Raw genomic sequence first — 14593 nt, forward strand, 5'->3', positions numbered from 1 at the left:
CACTACCTCATACCTCTTTCGGCTGCCGCCCCACAACATCAGATAGAGCTGCCTTATTACCTGTGTGCTTCCTTCTGCTGTGGTTCAGCTTCGTCTGTTTAAAAACGAGCGCACTTTATGTCCTTTTATTATTACAGCTTATTTTTGCACACTCTTTGGTATCCTTCTTGAAAGAAGTTTAAAAATGGTAGTGTTTTGATATTTCCTGCCACTCTACAGTTGGATTTTAAAAGGTAGAGAATTGACAATAAATTCTTGCAACTGATTAGGTTGACTCATGCCCTGTTAGGTCACATCACGCAGGGTCTGGGAATTTCTCGGCCTTACTTTCATTTTCTCAGTAGTTGTTTCATCCACCGTCTGTATCTCAGACAGTATGAAACAAGGAACAAGGAAAACTGTTTCAACACAAACACCAAACAGAAGCTGGTTTTCTGGAAAATATTATATCATGCTGGCAAACGCAGGCTAAGGCTGTATTTGCTGGCAACACCTCCCTGATAATCACCAACCTGAGGAGTGATTTTTTTCATGCCTAAAAATAGAGTATTTTGTTTTCCACAATTGTGCAACTGCAAGGGCTGCTTTCTCTTTTATTTTCTGGGTTTTTTCCTGCTCTTTCTAGAGGTCACAAAATGGAGTGTTTAACTGCAGTTTACAGTACAAAATGCAGACACCTGTTGAGTCTTGGAGGCTTCTCTCCCTGAAAAGCTGTCTAGAGTTTGTCCTCTCTTAGCTGGAAATGTCTCACAGAGTAGGTTGCAGTTTTCAAAGGCTTTCAAGGTGTTCAAAAGTAATTCTCAGATGGCGTTTTCGGTGCTTAACTTGGGAGACCTTAAAAATTGTACTTGTTGATAGTCGTACACATTTCACTGTGTTGCCGTATAAGCTCAGGAAAATAAGCTCACTGCTCTGGACTGCTGTTTCCTATTCCGTCCTGTCCATTTGGGTTACACGGAGGGGTGTCCAGTTCACTGTCTACATAGTGATGCATACTTGTAACTGCAATTAACAATTGGGTTGTCATGGGCAAGACGAGAGTAAACAACTGTAATATAACAACACTATACCAAGTCTGGTAATTTGTAATTGATTAAATGCAATGAAAAGGCATCCAGTGTGTATTATGAAACTTAAGAGATGAAGAGCCAATCCCTGCCCTCTGACAGGGTAAATTGTCTGTATTTCAATGTGTAAGTATTTAGCTGGACTTGCATCTCAAAATCACTGAAAACCGACTAAAAATACTCTGAACATGCCAAAGAATGTGCCATGGAAATTGTCTTTTTTGGTGGGGGAAAGTAGGTAGCTGCTAGTAAAGGAGTTGTAAGCTCATCACCACATAACCTCTAGCACTAGCTTTTTTTCCTAACACTAACAGAGGGAAGGTAATTTCACTGAAAGTTTTGAAAATGTTATGCCATTTTCGCAGACATTAAAAGTAGTACAGGCTTAGGCACCGGCTGGTCTAACTTTAGTGCTTTACGAGAAGGCTTTAAAAGAACTTAAGCAGTAAAAAGACTCCTAAAGATAAAGCAGAGGGATAAAACATCCTGAGAAAAGCCCTGTTTCCATCCAGGAAACAATGGACAGCACCTGCTTTTTCTGCTTGAGCCTGCAGAAAAAAATAAGAGTAGGTGAAGGCTGGTATAAAGGAAAAGTTAGAGCCTTCCAGGTCAGCAATAAAGATAAGAACATGAGTTTTATTGAAGTTGTTTCAATAGTCCTGTATGTTTCAACAAAACACAAAGATACGGACAGAGCAATCTTGTAATTAGGGCTTGCAAGTTATTTTCCCTTTCTAGCAGAGAGCTCTCACGCACTGTATGTAGCAGGTGAGAGACTGATGTGAGGGCAAATGAACTCATTACCTACACGCACTTCTGTTGCAGGTAGTAGTGGGAGGGAATACTTTTTATTTACTGGGGTACTGCTGCAGGAAGGCTTCACTGCTAATTTTAATTAGAAAAAAAAGGACAGATTCCACATGGATTAAAAAATTTAAATTTAGAAGCTTACAGAACACCACCATCTCCTTTTCCAAGCCCAAATATAACAGTTTCTATCAGATTTTTCACCTTGGCTCTTAGTAGTAGTAAATACCTGGACCCAGAGAATCAAAGAAAATCTTTCATTCCAGAAAGCAGTAGATGACGTATTTAAGATGCTTGCATAATGAATGCCAGGCTTTATATGGAGGTTATATCATGGTTCATGGTAGACTGTCCCAAAACTAAAATTTTTAAAAGGCTTCTGAATAAATTTAAGTCTGTCAAACCAGGTTGACCCAAAGAAATAAGCATGGCTATAAAAAGGAGTGCTTTGCATTGCACAGGCAATCTGTGAGGATGGATTGTCGACCACTGAACAACAAGGCTGTGCAGAGCCGGTCTCAGACACCTATTTCCAGATCTGATGTTTTTGAGAATATTGCTTCATTAGAGAAGACTTATTTGTGGCCTTAACAGTAGTGCAAAACCACAGCCAGGGTGGGTACAAAAGGCTGATCAATAATGTGGTCAGCAGAATGAGATTTAGCATTTCTAGATGTGGGGAATGTTCCTGTGGCTGTTTTCTTCTTGATCTACCCATGCATTTAATCCCTTTTCTTGTCAAACAGATAAGCAGCGAGGACAGTATTGACGTGGAAATATTAGGCAATTTTTGAACAAAGTTCTCTGCTGGTTGTTTAGAAGAAATCAATTAGGGAGAGAAAAAATCCAGAGATTTGTGTAGAAGTATGACTCGGTAGAAAGAACGACGTAGTAAATATGCAGATCAGGTAGCTTGAAATAGTTTCTTTTTATTTGATGTGGACTGTTTAGTGGAGCCATTTTGAGACTTTTGGAGCAAATGACCAAGATGCCCAATGATTCTTTCTATTAGTCAGATCAGCTGCTCCAGCAGTTGCAACTGCTGCAGACGTAGAGTTCAGGGGCGTGCCCTCTGTTTGGATAAGGACGTAGTAATGTCTTGTGAACCCATTTGAGCATTCTTCAGCCAACCAACATTACAGGCTTTTATGGAAGGAAGATATCTCCTAATTGCTTCATAAAGAAAGCACGTGGTTTAGTGGCATAAATAAGGAGGCAGTACACTTTCAGAAAACAAAATGAGTTATGAGTATGCTCTTATTTTCTCATGATTTTGTCCCCTTCAAATTCAGCTTCATGATTGTCCGTCAGTGAGGAAATACAGAGCTGGATGGATGATAATCCATCCTTCTGGCTGTTGCAGTTGGTCCGTGTCAGAGTTTTCAGAGTGGGATGCAGTACTGCAGTGAATACAAACACTTGCTTTGGGAGCGAAACTCAACCAGTGACTGAACTTGTGCCTAAGACCAATTTCCGTTGACCCAAGTCAAAGAAATGATGGTCGGTATCTTTTCAAAATGTGCGCAGCAGCACACAGCTTTAACGTGCCAGTCAGGAAGGCACTCAAACGTGGAGATAGGTTGGGTGAGGGAAATTGAGAAGAATGAGAAGCATAGTCTCTCGGCTCAGTAGAGGATGACAAGGACAATTTTGCAGTTGTGCGCATCAGAGGTTTTGTGGGAAAGGCTGATGGGAGGATTAGTGAGAAAACATGCTTTCCAGTTGGTCAGAGCTCCAGAGGTAAAGACCTTGACACCGCCCCCAAAGGAAAGAGAGAAAGGAATCACTGTAACCGAGGGAATGGTAATGAAAAGATTGTGCTGTGAGGAAAAAAAAAAAGGGGGGGACTTCAGAGCAGGTTTAGTGATTATTTCCTGATAAAGATCACCGATAGCTTTCTACTGGTTTAACTTCCTACTTCCTTAATCCAGAATGGAGCACTGTTGCCTCTGTTTGCATCTGAGGTTATTCTGAGTGTATGTTACCCTTTTTAGTATTAAGCAGAAATGTGATTTTCATTATCACATTATGCCTATGTGCTTCCAAAAGAGAATGTGGTGGAAATAGACTGCGTTATGTGCAAACTTCAGGCTCTGGGGATTTTGGTAGACTTCCCAATGGACTTAATAACTTTTTCAGAGCTCATTAAACTGAAGAAAAGAGTCTTTGTTCATATTTCATGCAAATCGTGGACCATATTTTGTAATTACACTAAGCGTAATATAAACACGTGGAATCAGTCATTTAGGAGGAAGTTATGTAAAAAGTAAGAAAGCAAAAACCCCCCATTTCAGAAGTCAGTGATGGAACACTGGAGTAAGAGCCCTCATCATTGCACAAAATAACTTTAAACATTTACTTGGTGTGAATTGCAGGTAAGTTTTCTAGTCCTGTTAAGCTGAACAACATGCTCCACCTTCCATGAAAACAGACACTTATGCCCTACTCAAGGACTTTATCAACCTCCAGAACTGTATCATTCTCTAGTCAACTTCACTGCTTTTGGAGCAGCTTCTATGGAAGTGCATTGTTTTATTGATATTTCTAGCATATTCCCATAAAAGATACTGCAACAATTGGCTGTGTGTTCCTTTACATTGTGGTTAGGGACTGTGCTGTGAGATCATAATTTTGTATATGTTTTAGTGATATTTTAATATCTTTGGATGAAAATCAGTACAGAAATACAGAATGCAGTTATACCATATAGAAATAGTCCTCATGATTTCTTGGGCTGAATTTTGTCTTCTGTTCCCTTCTGTTTAAGGTGTTTTTAACTTTCAGAACTTAAGTTACTTTTATACTTCAATATTTGGTTCTTCATCTTAGTCCAGAAATTTATGGATTGTTTTTAGGAAACCAGTATTTAAATCTCTTGTATTACCTGAACTTGATTAGAAATTATGAATCCTACTGACTTCAGCCAGTGCTCTGTTACTTAAATTGGAGTTTTTTCTTCGGACCGTGCTTTTACTAAATGAGAACACGTTTGCAATTCTGTAGTTCCTGTTATTTCTCAAGCAAAAAAAAAAAAAAAAAAAAAAAATTGCACATGATAATCTTAGTGTCATCTGTCTTTGCGTTCGGCTGTGACGGGTGTGCATTGCAGGACCCGCGATGACATGCTCTGTTCTGTACGTTTTCCCTATCCGCATGCCAGCTTTTCCTTACGCTCCGGACAGTGACATCTTCGGTGGGCTAAATATAATGAAATTGTGTCAAGGAGTGTAGGGCACCCAGCCCAGCGGGCACCCAGCCCCGCAGACAGCTGCACGCAGGACACTGGGATTTGTGCCCAATTAACTGCTAATTGCCGCTTTCCTTTTTTGTGCTCTCCTGCGAGCAGCTGGCCAGGGGGGCTGGGGGGGCCGGGGCTGCGGAGCCCCAGCACTTTTCCCAGGTCCCTTCTGCTGGAGCCGACGTGCAGCCAGGCACAGGGAAATCCGGGTGTTGGTTGTCTGGGTGCTTCGTCCCTCCTTTGCTTCCTCGGCAATGCCTGTAATATGCACACACGGGAATTCTGAAAAGGGTGGCTGCTTGCGGGGGTTTTGTTATTACTCCATTTCCGAATTTGACCTAACTCTTACAACTCACAGGCAGGAAGGGATGGGTTTACCGGCACAGCGCGCTAAACTTAACGCTCTCCTGAACTTTCATTTTCGTCCTTAAAATGTTCACATTATGAAATTTTCCACCCTGTCATCATTTGACGTGCAATCGTACACTGTCTAGATCAGGAGATGGCAAACTAAATGTTACACTTTTCACGCTGAACTGCTGCTTTTAATATACCTTAAATCTGCAGCAACTAGAAAGGAGTCTGGACAGTAGATTTGGGATCCTACTTGTATTTGCATATCTTACAGTGCCTAGACCTGAGTCTTTTATTTTGCTTTTGGTAGAAAGTTGTTACCCACAATTTATAAAGAACACTTCAAAATAACAAAGAAGGCAGTGAATAAGATGCTACAGTTAATGGTAAATATGTTAAAATCCTTACAGGTACAGTAAGTAATCAAAACACTAAACTGAAGAAATAGTTTTGCCTTCTTGCAAAGTTTGAGGGAATATTCAAACCAAACAAATTTTCTTTGGGAAATGAAAAACCAAACCAGTGTAAAGGAAGATGTTAACAGTAGCCAATATGAGGAGATATTTGGGAACACCTTTTTTAATGGTAGTTAACTAGTGTTATTAACTCTGTCTTTCTTTGTCAGAAACTACCAGAAGCTTCCAATAAAAACAGTGAATGTATTGGGGTTCCAGAGCATAAAGGCAGGAAGAATTGGTGAGAAGCTCTATTGTTTAATTGCATAAATCTTCATTTTAAGACATACAGTGCCTGGGAGTTGGCTTCCGTGGACCAGTGTTTTTGTGTGTTTAGGTGTGGAATGTCATAAGGAAAGAAAGTGTCCTTAGAATTACTTTTACATTTTTTTCGCCTTGTAAATGTAGCAAACTGATAAAGTTGAAATCTTGCATTTTTATAGAAGCTATCAGGTTCATTTTTCATGTCTCCATTAGACGCTTAAAGAAGTGGAGGGTGAGAGAGTGGAAATTTCTAGTCTGTATCATTGTGTAATTCTCCAAGTGTGAGATGCATATGCAGTTGTCATTGTTTCCATCTCCGTCCTTTAGTGCGGAAAGCTTTCGCCATACTCCACTCAGAAGAGCTTTAAGGACAATGACTCTGAAACGTACCCACATGAGATTAGCAAGCACTGAAAAATAAGGCCAACAGGAGTGGGTCACCTATAACCTTTGAAAAGTTCTTATCGTACAACTCCTGGATTCCTCACAACCCATGTATCCCAAGCTTTCCCTTCCATTTCCGTTACGTTTGGTATTTAGTGTAGGAATTTGGGAACTAAAAATACATTTTTTGCAGGTAACATTTTTGGATGAGAAGTGCAAAGTTGCTAGCAAACTGAGATTGTAGATACTGTCCCAGGGTGGCCTGGCACCCAGTCTGTGACACAAACCCTCACCGTTGTCATTAGTTGTGTATTTATTTACCTTTGAGTTGAGAAAGTCTAGAGTGGCTTTCCCATGGCTCAGTGCCCATCACACCAGGCATTTGATACAGCACAAACAAAGAGAGAATACTTGTCTTAAAATAACTTTTTTAAGTATGTAACACACACTGAAGTCTTGCCAGAGAAATGATGTCTCTTCTGCAGTTAGGTGATGGCAAGCTGGAAAATGTGAACGAAGTCTCATAGCGTGTAGAAAAACCAGCACTTCAGCCCAGAATAGGAACAGAAAGTGGATGAATGTTCTTAGTGGACCAAATGACTTAAGTTATTTGTACCACAGAGTGGTCAAATATGAAAGAAGTAGTGAGCATTTCACTGACATGGATGAGTCCATTTCCGTGGTGTAAACGACCTTTTGTGAGCTGACTCCACTTTGACTGGTTATCTTACTCTTGGGTGTCTCATGCCAGGGGACTTGGCAGCTTTTTTGTTCCGAGTCCTGCCCCTCATGCTGACTTGTAATTGTTTGCTAATGGTTCACAAATACCTTAGTTACAGCTGGTCTTGTTGATGGGGCAGAGAGATGGACCAGGTGCCATGTGGGGACCCTTCCAGTCCTTTTGTAATGGTTGTTACTGGTACTTTAGGGACCAAATTTCCTGTTCGGCCAGTGAAGTTAATCAAATGGGGTAAAGCAGGAAGCGGAGTTTCCTCAGGAAAAGGAAATGCATGAGGAATGGAGCCATCAGTTTGTAAATGCACATGGAGTACTTCGTCCCTATCGCAGGGAGGAGCAGCATGGGTCTTAACAAGTCTTCTAAGATAGCAAGTGTTTGCAGGTGCCTGCAATGTTACGGTTTGATTTTGTGATGTTGTATGCAATGTTTCTGAAAGGTCATCATGGAGACATCTCACGTAGTTAGAAAATAGATTAGTTAGGAAAAAGGAGTTAGAAAAAAATCACTAGTAATTCATGAAAAGTTGTGGCAATTGAACATTTATTTCTTTAGGGTTACGTGAAGTTAGGAAAACCAGCCCTTGTTACTGTCAGCTTTGCCTCAGTGTAACAGCTCTTTGAAGACTCAAAGTGTCCTGATCTCAGAGGAGCAATCTTACAAACAGAGCTTGTTTTTTAAATATTTTTAAGAATACAACTTGAGCTGGCGCAGAATATTGCAGTCAGACAAAGAATGTGACTTGATTTGAATGAAATTGCAGAAAGATTATTGTTGAGGCTACAGGCCATCACAGTTTCAGAAACAACCCAAAATTTAACTTGAAATGACGGCATGGTCAGAATGCCATTGAATAGGTCAAACACGCTGCTCTGAAAGGGCACCTCTTTCATCAAAGTTAATGCAAGAAAAGCAACTAGTTCTTGCATTTTCATGTGGCAGAGGCAGAAGTGGCTGTGCAAAAATAGTAAATATGTGTGGAATTGGCTTTCTGAGGGTGGAACTTCCCAAGAAGTGTAGAACGTTTGTAGAAGGAGTGCACAGTGAGCTTGTTTAGTTAATCTCTGACTCCACCTAAGAAATCAGTGGTGCTGTCTTGTTCTTGTTTTACAGAGGGAGTTTTATTATTGATTTCAGTGAGTAAAAGAGCAGGTCCTGTTTGAAAAACTGGAGTGATTAAGCAGTTCCCTGAATGGCTGGACCTCAGCCAATCCTTTAAACAATTCTCACAAGGAAAGATGTTTCTTCTCTTCTGCTCATTCTGAATCCGATTTTTCATATCCAATCCCTACGTAGCCTTTCCTTGATTTTAGCAGTCTTCAAGCACAGGGAAATAAGGAGGCTAAGTAATAAAAGCTTAGGAATCATTGGACATAACTGAATTCACTTGAATTTCTACTAAGTTCTTTCTTACAGTACTAGACATTAAGATTCCCCATGTTCTGTAGAAAAGAGAGGTCAGATTTAATAAGAAAGGGAAAGATGCAAATAGAATTTTTAAACGCTGACAAAACAGCAAATGCAAGGAAGTGTGTAACCTCGTTCTTTGAACTCTGAAGTCTCCTTTGAGTTCAAGCACCTTCAGTTTGACCCTTGCGATATGTGGAGATTTACTCACACTTGAGCAATTACCACTGTCCAGTAACATGGTTTGGGAGGAGCTGCCGTGGATCAGAATCGAGGCAGAAATCTGGGGCATGGCATTGGGTCACACAGTTCGCACGTTATTTCTGCCTGCTGATTAGATGTGTGGAATATTTTAAACAGAGGGGGGCCAAGTGATAATTCTACTGAGAGGAAGGGCATCATGTAAAAAAAAAAACAAAAAAAAAAAATTTAAAATCTGAGTGTGAACATGCATGAGCAGTGACTGCAAAGAAGCATGGGCTTGATACAGTCAAGCCAATGAATGCTCAAACTGCAGAAAACTCTGGTCTGTTTTTCAAGAGATTCATCTCTGGCAGCCCTGGATGGAATTATGCAGGTGTATTCGTGCATGAACACGTGTGTGCATAACTCGGTTTACCTCTAGGAGTATAGAGGTGCTATACACAAACACTTAATGTTCAATTTTAAATAGAGAAACCAGACACATAAAGAAGAAAATGCCCTGGCCCAGTTTGTCCAGTAAAAATGTGACAGATGAAAAGACAACGTGCATTTCCTTGTTTGACTTGCAGTCTCCTGCCTTATGCCTGCAGATCTTTGCTCAGCACCTCTCTATCTTTCTCCAGTTTTCATTGTAAGGATTTTGACCTTGTAATAGTCAGCAGATCTAAGAATGATCTTTAATTTTAAAAGCATTCTAAAGTGTCCATAAAATAGCCATATGTAATATCAGTGAGCTAATAGCTCTGCGTGGGAAGGCTGCGTTGCCCGGTAGTGCCCTGTGCCCAGTGCCAGCCTCGGCTGCCGGCTGCTCCGGGCTGTCGGGCTGCAAGCAGAAACCTCACTCTCTGATAGGTAAATGGCCACCTGTTGTCTAAAATTGAAAAATCGGCTCAATAATCCCATCTTCACCATCTAGCTGCCCTTCTGGTACTCACATGTGCAACATGGTGTGAATAGTTTACACTTTGGGGAGTTGCAGTTTCCCTCCGGCTTTCCTACTATGGTGGAAAGGCACAAAGGGACAAACCTCAGGCAGCAACAGGTAGAACAGGCAGCTCTGGAGAGGGAGAAACTCTACAAATGCTCTATTAAGAAAGATCCTTTAAACCTTGATCAAAAATAAGGAAGTAATATATTTATGTTAAACTTAAGATTCCTGTTCTTAGTTATAATCACCTGTTTAAATGCTTTACTGGTCCATATCCTAAGGCTCTATGGTTCTGTAGAATTTCTCTTGAAGTTGCTTACTCTCTACAGCTGCTAGTTTACTGTAGTGGAGAATGGTCAGCCAGTGATAAAATCTGCAAGAATTCTTCCAGGATTTTATTTTATTTTATTTATTTTTTTAAACATTGCCTGCAAGGTTGCAAAAGCTGTCCAGTGCGATCCCCGGTCCCTATCACTGAGCTCTTGTAGGAGTCGGGGTTACGGCAGGCGGTTCAGGAAGGAGGGATGCTCGTAACATCAGGAACCAGTGGCTGCTCTCCCGCCGACTCACGTGTTGTGTAATCCTGCAGCAGCCACACGCCCTGTGCTTCTGAATGAAACACGGGACGGTTTGGGATTCCCCTTTGCCCACTCTCAGTGTGTAGCCTTACTCTGCTGTTTTGCATAATGGTCCTGGGGTATAAAATGCTTCTGCCTCCCAGCAGGGACACAGAGCAGGAGAGACTAAAGGAAAGGAACTTTGCCAGAGAAGACCATCCCTTGGCAAGCTTGGGAAAAGCCCTCACAGAGTAGCGGTAAGGCAGCGCTGGCAGAAGGTTCGCTTTATCAGTCCTTTTCTGCAGCTCACAACTGAAGGAATTATATGGCAAACTGTAATTTCTTTTTCCTGTATTAGGAGTAAAGTGCTGGAATCGGTCTCCTGCTTTATTTCCAGGCTGTCCTGCTGCTCTGAAAACTTGATCCCCCTTTCTGCTGCTTTAAAGGTTTGTGCATGTAACGGGTAATATTGTAAATGTTATTTAAAGAACCCTGTTGTAGAGAACACAAAAAGCAATCAAGTTTTTACTGTAATTGCCACTGAATGGAAAATGTGAGTCTTCTCTCTTTTTTCTTTTTATTATTTTTATTCTTTTTATTTCTACTTTTTTTCCTCTTATGTTTTTCTTTTTTCTTTTTTTCTTCTTTCTTGGTTTTGTGTATTGGTTTTCATGTTTTTCTGGTTTGTTTTTATTTTTTTTCCTTTTCCTTTCTATTTTCTTTCTCTCTTTCTAACTTACTTTCTTTTCTTTCATTCTTTCTCTCTCCCTGTCCTTTCCTTCACTCTTTCCCTCTGTGTTTTACAAAAACGTATAGGCATATTGCAGCATTTTTTTATTGCAGAATAGTAATTTAGATTTGTTTCTATTTCCTAACTGTAGAGAAATGCTTATTACACACCACTTCTTTTACTTGGACTAACAGACAGGTCCTAATGCCTTACAGGTTCTGCAGAGATAATTGAGTGGATTTCTTTTCTCGTGTGATTTTACAGCAGACAGCATCTTGGGAGCCCAGCAATATGAATTTTACTTTTACTGAAAAAGCACTATAAATAACAAAATGATATGTAATTTATATCAGGAATATGTGTCAATGTATGTTTTCTTTCTTTGATTTTATTGAAACATCAGTTTTTTATTTCTCTTATGTTCCAGATTCAAATGCTGAGGGTAATTCTGCTTTATCTAGCAATTTACTAGTTTGCTCTATTTCTTCTGTCATAGCTTCCCTGGTGCAAAAATCCATTTTAGGATCAGAAATTAGTAGAAATCAGAAATTAGTAGAAAATGTATTTTAAAATGACCAGCATTAAAATTTGTATGTTCTTATATAAATGCCCTATGTTACATTCAGATATGTGCCGTGTATATATATCTTAGAAAAATACAGAAATCAGAATCTCAGAATTCCTTTTCGCTCTGGCAGGTGAATACATTGCACTGTTAGTTTTAGTATCCTTACTCTGAGTCGAGCAATTTTCATTTTTAAAAACAGGATGTTAATTAGATCAGATTGGTTAGTCTGGTGAGTTTCTGAGCCCCTTTAAAGGAAGTTACATTCTTAGTCAAAAACTGACCTTGTTGTTGTTTTTCCCTCCTCAGAAGTGTTCCCACATCACAAAAAACAAGACTTCAGCACTGTGAACTAAAATCATAAATAAAGCATCCAAAATGCTGTGCCCGTGGCAGTTTGTATTCAAACCTCGTGCTGCTAAGAACCAGTTCTCTGAAGAGAAGGATATCAATAATAACTTGGAGAAAAATGGGAAGATCCATGGGTAAGATCTTTATCTTTTAGTGACTTCGTAGTTTCATTTGAGACAGAAAGATTAAGTGATATGGGTTCTGGAGAAGCCTGTAATGCGTTTCCAAAGCTATAATATTAACCAAAGAACAGTTGTCCCTGGGGTCAGTGCGTGGTATTGATACGGTAAGTTACATTTAAGCTTTTGTGTCTAAGTCATAAAATCAATGAGGAAAGAAATCATCTTGCTTTCTGTTTCATAGTTCTAAATTTATTCCGTGTGCTATAAAGGTTTCATATATGCTAGGACTTAGGAGGCACGTGTATGCTATAAAAATCAGCAAAGTGATTATTAATTCTGCAATTAAGTTGGTAAGGTATTTCTGTGATACAATTTATACAAGACACTGTATAAAACAAATTGCACGTGCATATTAAATTTCTCGGTTTTCAGGCTGTGACTTATTCACTTTTCTGTTGCCTACCATTTATTTCTCTGCCCGTTTCCTACCCTGTCCTGTCACTGCTCAAAGTAGTTTACATTCAAATGTGAAGATACGTGAAGCTGACCAGCGGCAGTGGGCGATCACATATGCTCTGCTACCTAGAACATGTCATGGCCCTCTCCAAACTGAGGCTTTTGTTTGGAGTTTGTGGTTTCGATGCCTCTCGGGTGTTTTTGAGCATCTTCTGAAACGTGATATTGAAATTAAGAAGTAGGAGTTCAGAAAGTAAGACAATGCAGAAAACAAAGGAAATTAATATAAAAGTGTGTTATTTGCTTAATGGGCTGGAGACTGGACCTAGCTGAAATTTTCACACTTTTCCCTGAAGATTTCAACCTTGTTGTTTAATTCCTCCCAATATTTTCTGGCCAGATCATAATTGTACAGATGTCCTTTGTTTAGCTTACAGCGATGATACTCCACCTTTACCATTCCAGGCCATATCTGTTGTTTTCCTTCCCACATAGTGATCTGGAAAGGGTGATTGTAGCTTTACTATTGACTTCTAGTCTGCTCCACTTCTCACGCTGCTGCGAATCCTTGGCTTATTGACTCAGTACATCTTTCAGAGATGGCTCTGAGCATTTCTCTACTGATGCTGCAGGTAACAGTAAGAAAAACAGCACATCGCATTATACTGAATTGTCTTTGTCTCTCTTAAAGCTTAGAAAACGATGATGCCAAATTACATGATCTGAGCAAGAAGCAGATAGAGACGCCTCCAATCATAACTTCAGCAAAGGCCGGTGATGGGAGAGAGGTCTGTTTCTAGCGTCATTGTGTGACACTGACAGTTCACGCGGGTTGTGCTTACTGTGCTTACTGCTCAAAACTTCTCAGCTCTCACATGAGGACTAACGGTGATTACACGAGGTTAGGCCTGCTGTGAGATCTTTGGGTGAAAGATCTTTTCTGAACAAAAAGAAGCTTTGGTAAGACTTAAGGAAAAGAGGTGACCTAATGGGACTGGAGTGCCCAATTCCTTTATTCACCTTTGAAAACCCGGCCTTTAGTAACAAATGTGTCCTTTCCAAAAAATTGTCTGGTTCACTGTTTTCCTGAGACTGTCACTATTATGTTAAGAAGCCTTACTGAAATTTAAAAGGTGTTTGCAGTGGCAGATATTGTTTGATTAATACAAAAATACATGGGGTTTTTCACATTTCTTATTGAACCCCAGATTAGGTCAGTAGTTTTGTACTCAAATAAATACTCATGTTGGAATTTATACCTAGTTTCTTGAATTTAATTTGTAGCATTTTAATGGTCAAATAAGATTTAAAATGAAGCTTTAAGGTATTTAATAAGTCTGAAGACAGTATGTATTTTTATCTTTTCTCTGTCCAGAATCCTCCCCAAAATGGTATCAAAGCTTCAAACCAAGTATCAAGATGTCCAAGACACGTAAAAATAAGAAACTTGGAAAATGGATCCAGCTTTCTCGACACACTACACCTGACAGCAAAGGAGGTAAGATATGGAAACCTGAACAGTGATTTTTCATAACTTTGGAAAGATACAGAGTGCAACATTGTTTTTTGACATTTTATTGTTTTTCAGGTTATCAACTGCCGGACCAAAGCCTGCCAAGGGGCACTCATGACCCCAAAGGGCCTGGTGAGAGGCACTAGAGATGGGCCAGTTCCACTGGCAGAGCTTTTGCCTCAGGCAATAGACTTTATCAAACAGTACTACAATTCATTTAAAGAGTAAGCCAACTTTACCTTCGTGTTTGGTATAAAAGTCCTCTACCTACCTGTCTGTGAGACTATAGGAGTGTTTGTTTGCTTCACAGCTGTTGGTAACTATCCTGTTACATAGCATGCATTCAAAAAATAGTTAAGGACTATTAGAAAAGGTAAATAAAACTATTAGTGCACTCAATATGCTATATCTGCCAATCCAAGGTCTTGGGAATACAGTAATGGACTCTTTACAGT

The 14593-nt window shown here is 39.9% G+C and overlaps 1 protein-coding gene across 3 annotated transcripts in view; it reads left to right on the forward strand.

Moving 5' to 3' along the window:
- The window catches only part of NOS2 (nitric oxide synthase 2), a 35203-nt gene that overhangs the window by 4796 nt on the left and 15814 nt on the right, over positions 1 to 14593 (forward strand). The window contains exons 1-7 of one of the 3 annotated variants that reach the window (XM_054208733.1): positions 5580 to 6162; positions 10566 to 10658; positions 10760 to 10847; positions 12006 to 12181; positions 13317 to 13413; positions 14001 to 14123; positions 14214 to 14362. In XM_054208733.1, coding sequence (XP_054064708.1) covers positions 12075 to 12181; positions 13317 to 13413; positions 14001 to 14123; positions 14214 to 14362 — 476 coding nt within the window. In that variant the 5' untranslated portion in view covers positions 5580 to 6162; positions 10566 to 10658; positions 10760 to 10847; positions 12006 to 12074. Of the gene's footprint in view, positions 1 to 5579; positions 6163 to 10565; positions 10659 to 10759; positions 10848 to 12005; positions 12182 to 13316; positions 13414 to 14000; positions 14124 to 14213; positions 14363 to 14593 lie in introns of those variants that run through there. The other 2 variants (XM_054208734.1, XM_054208735.1) reach the window with 2 other exon arrangements.

The sequence above is a fragment of the Rissa tridactyla genome, chromosome 7 (genome assembly GCF_028500815.1).
Source record: "Rissa tridactyla isolate bRisTri1 chromosome 7, bRisTri1.patW.cur.20221130, whole genome shotgun sequence".
NCBI classification, from domain to species: domain Eukaryota; kingdom Metazoa; phylum Chordata; class Aves; order Charadriiformes; family Laridae; genus Rissa; species Rissa tridactyla.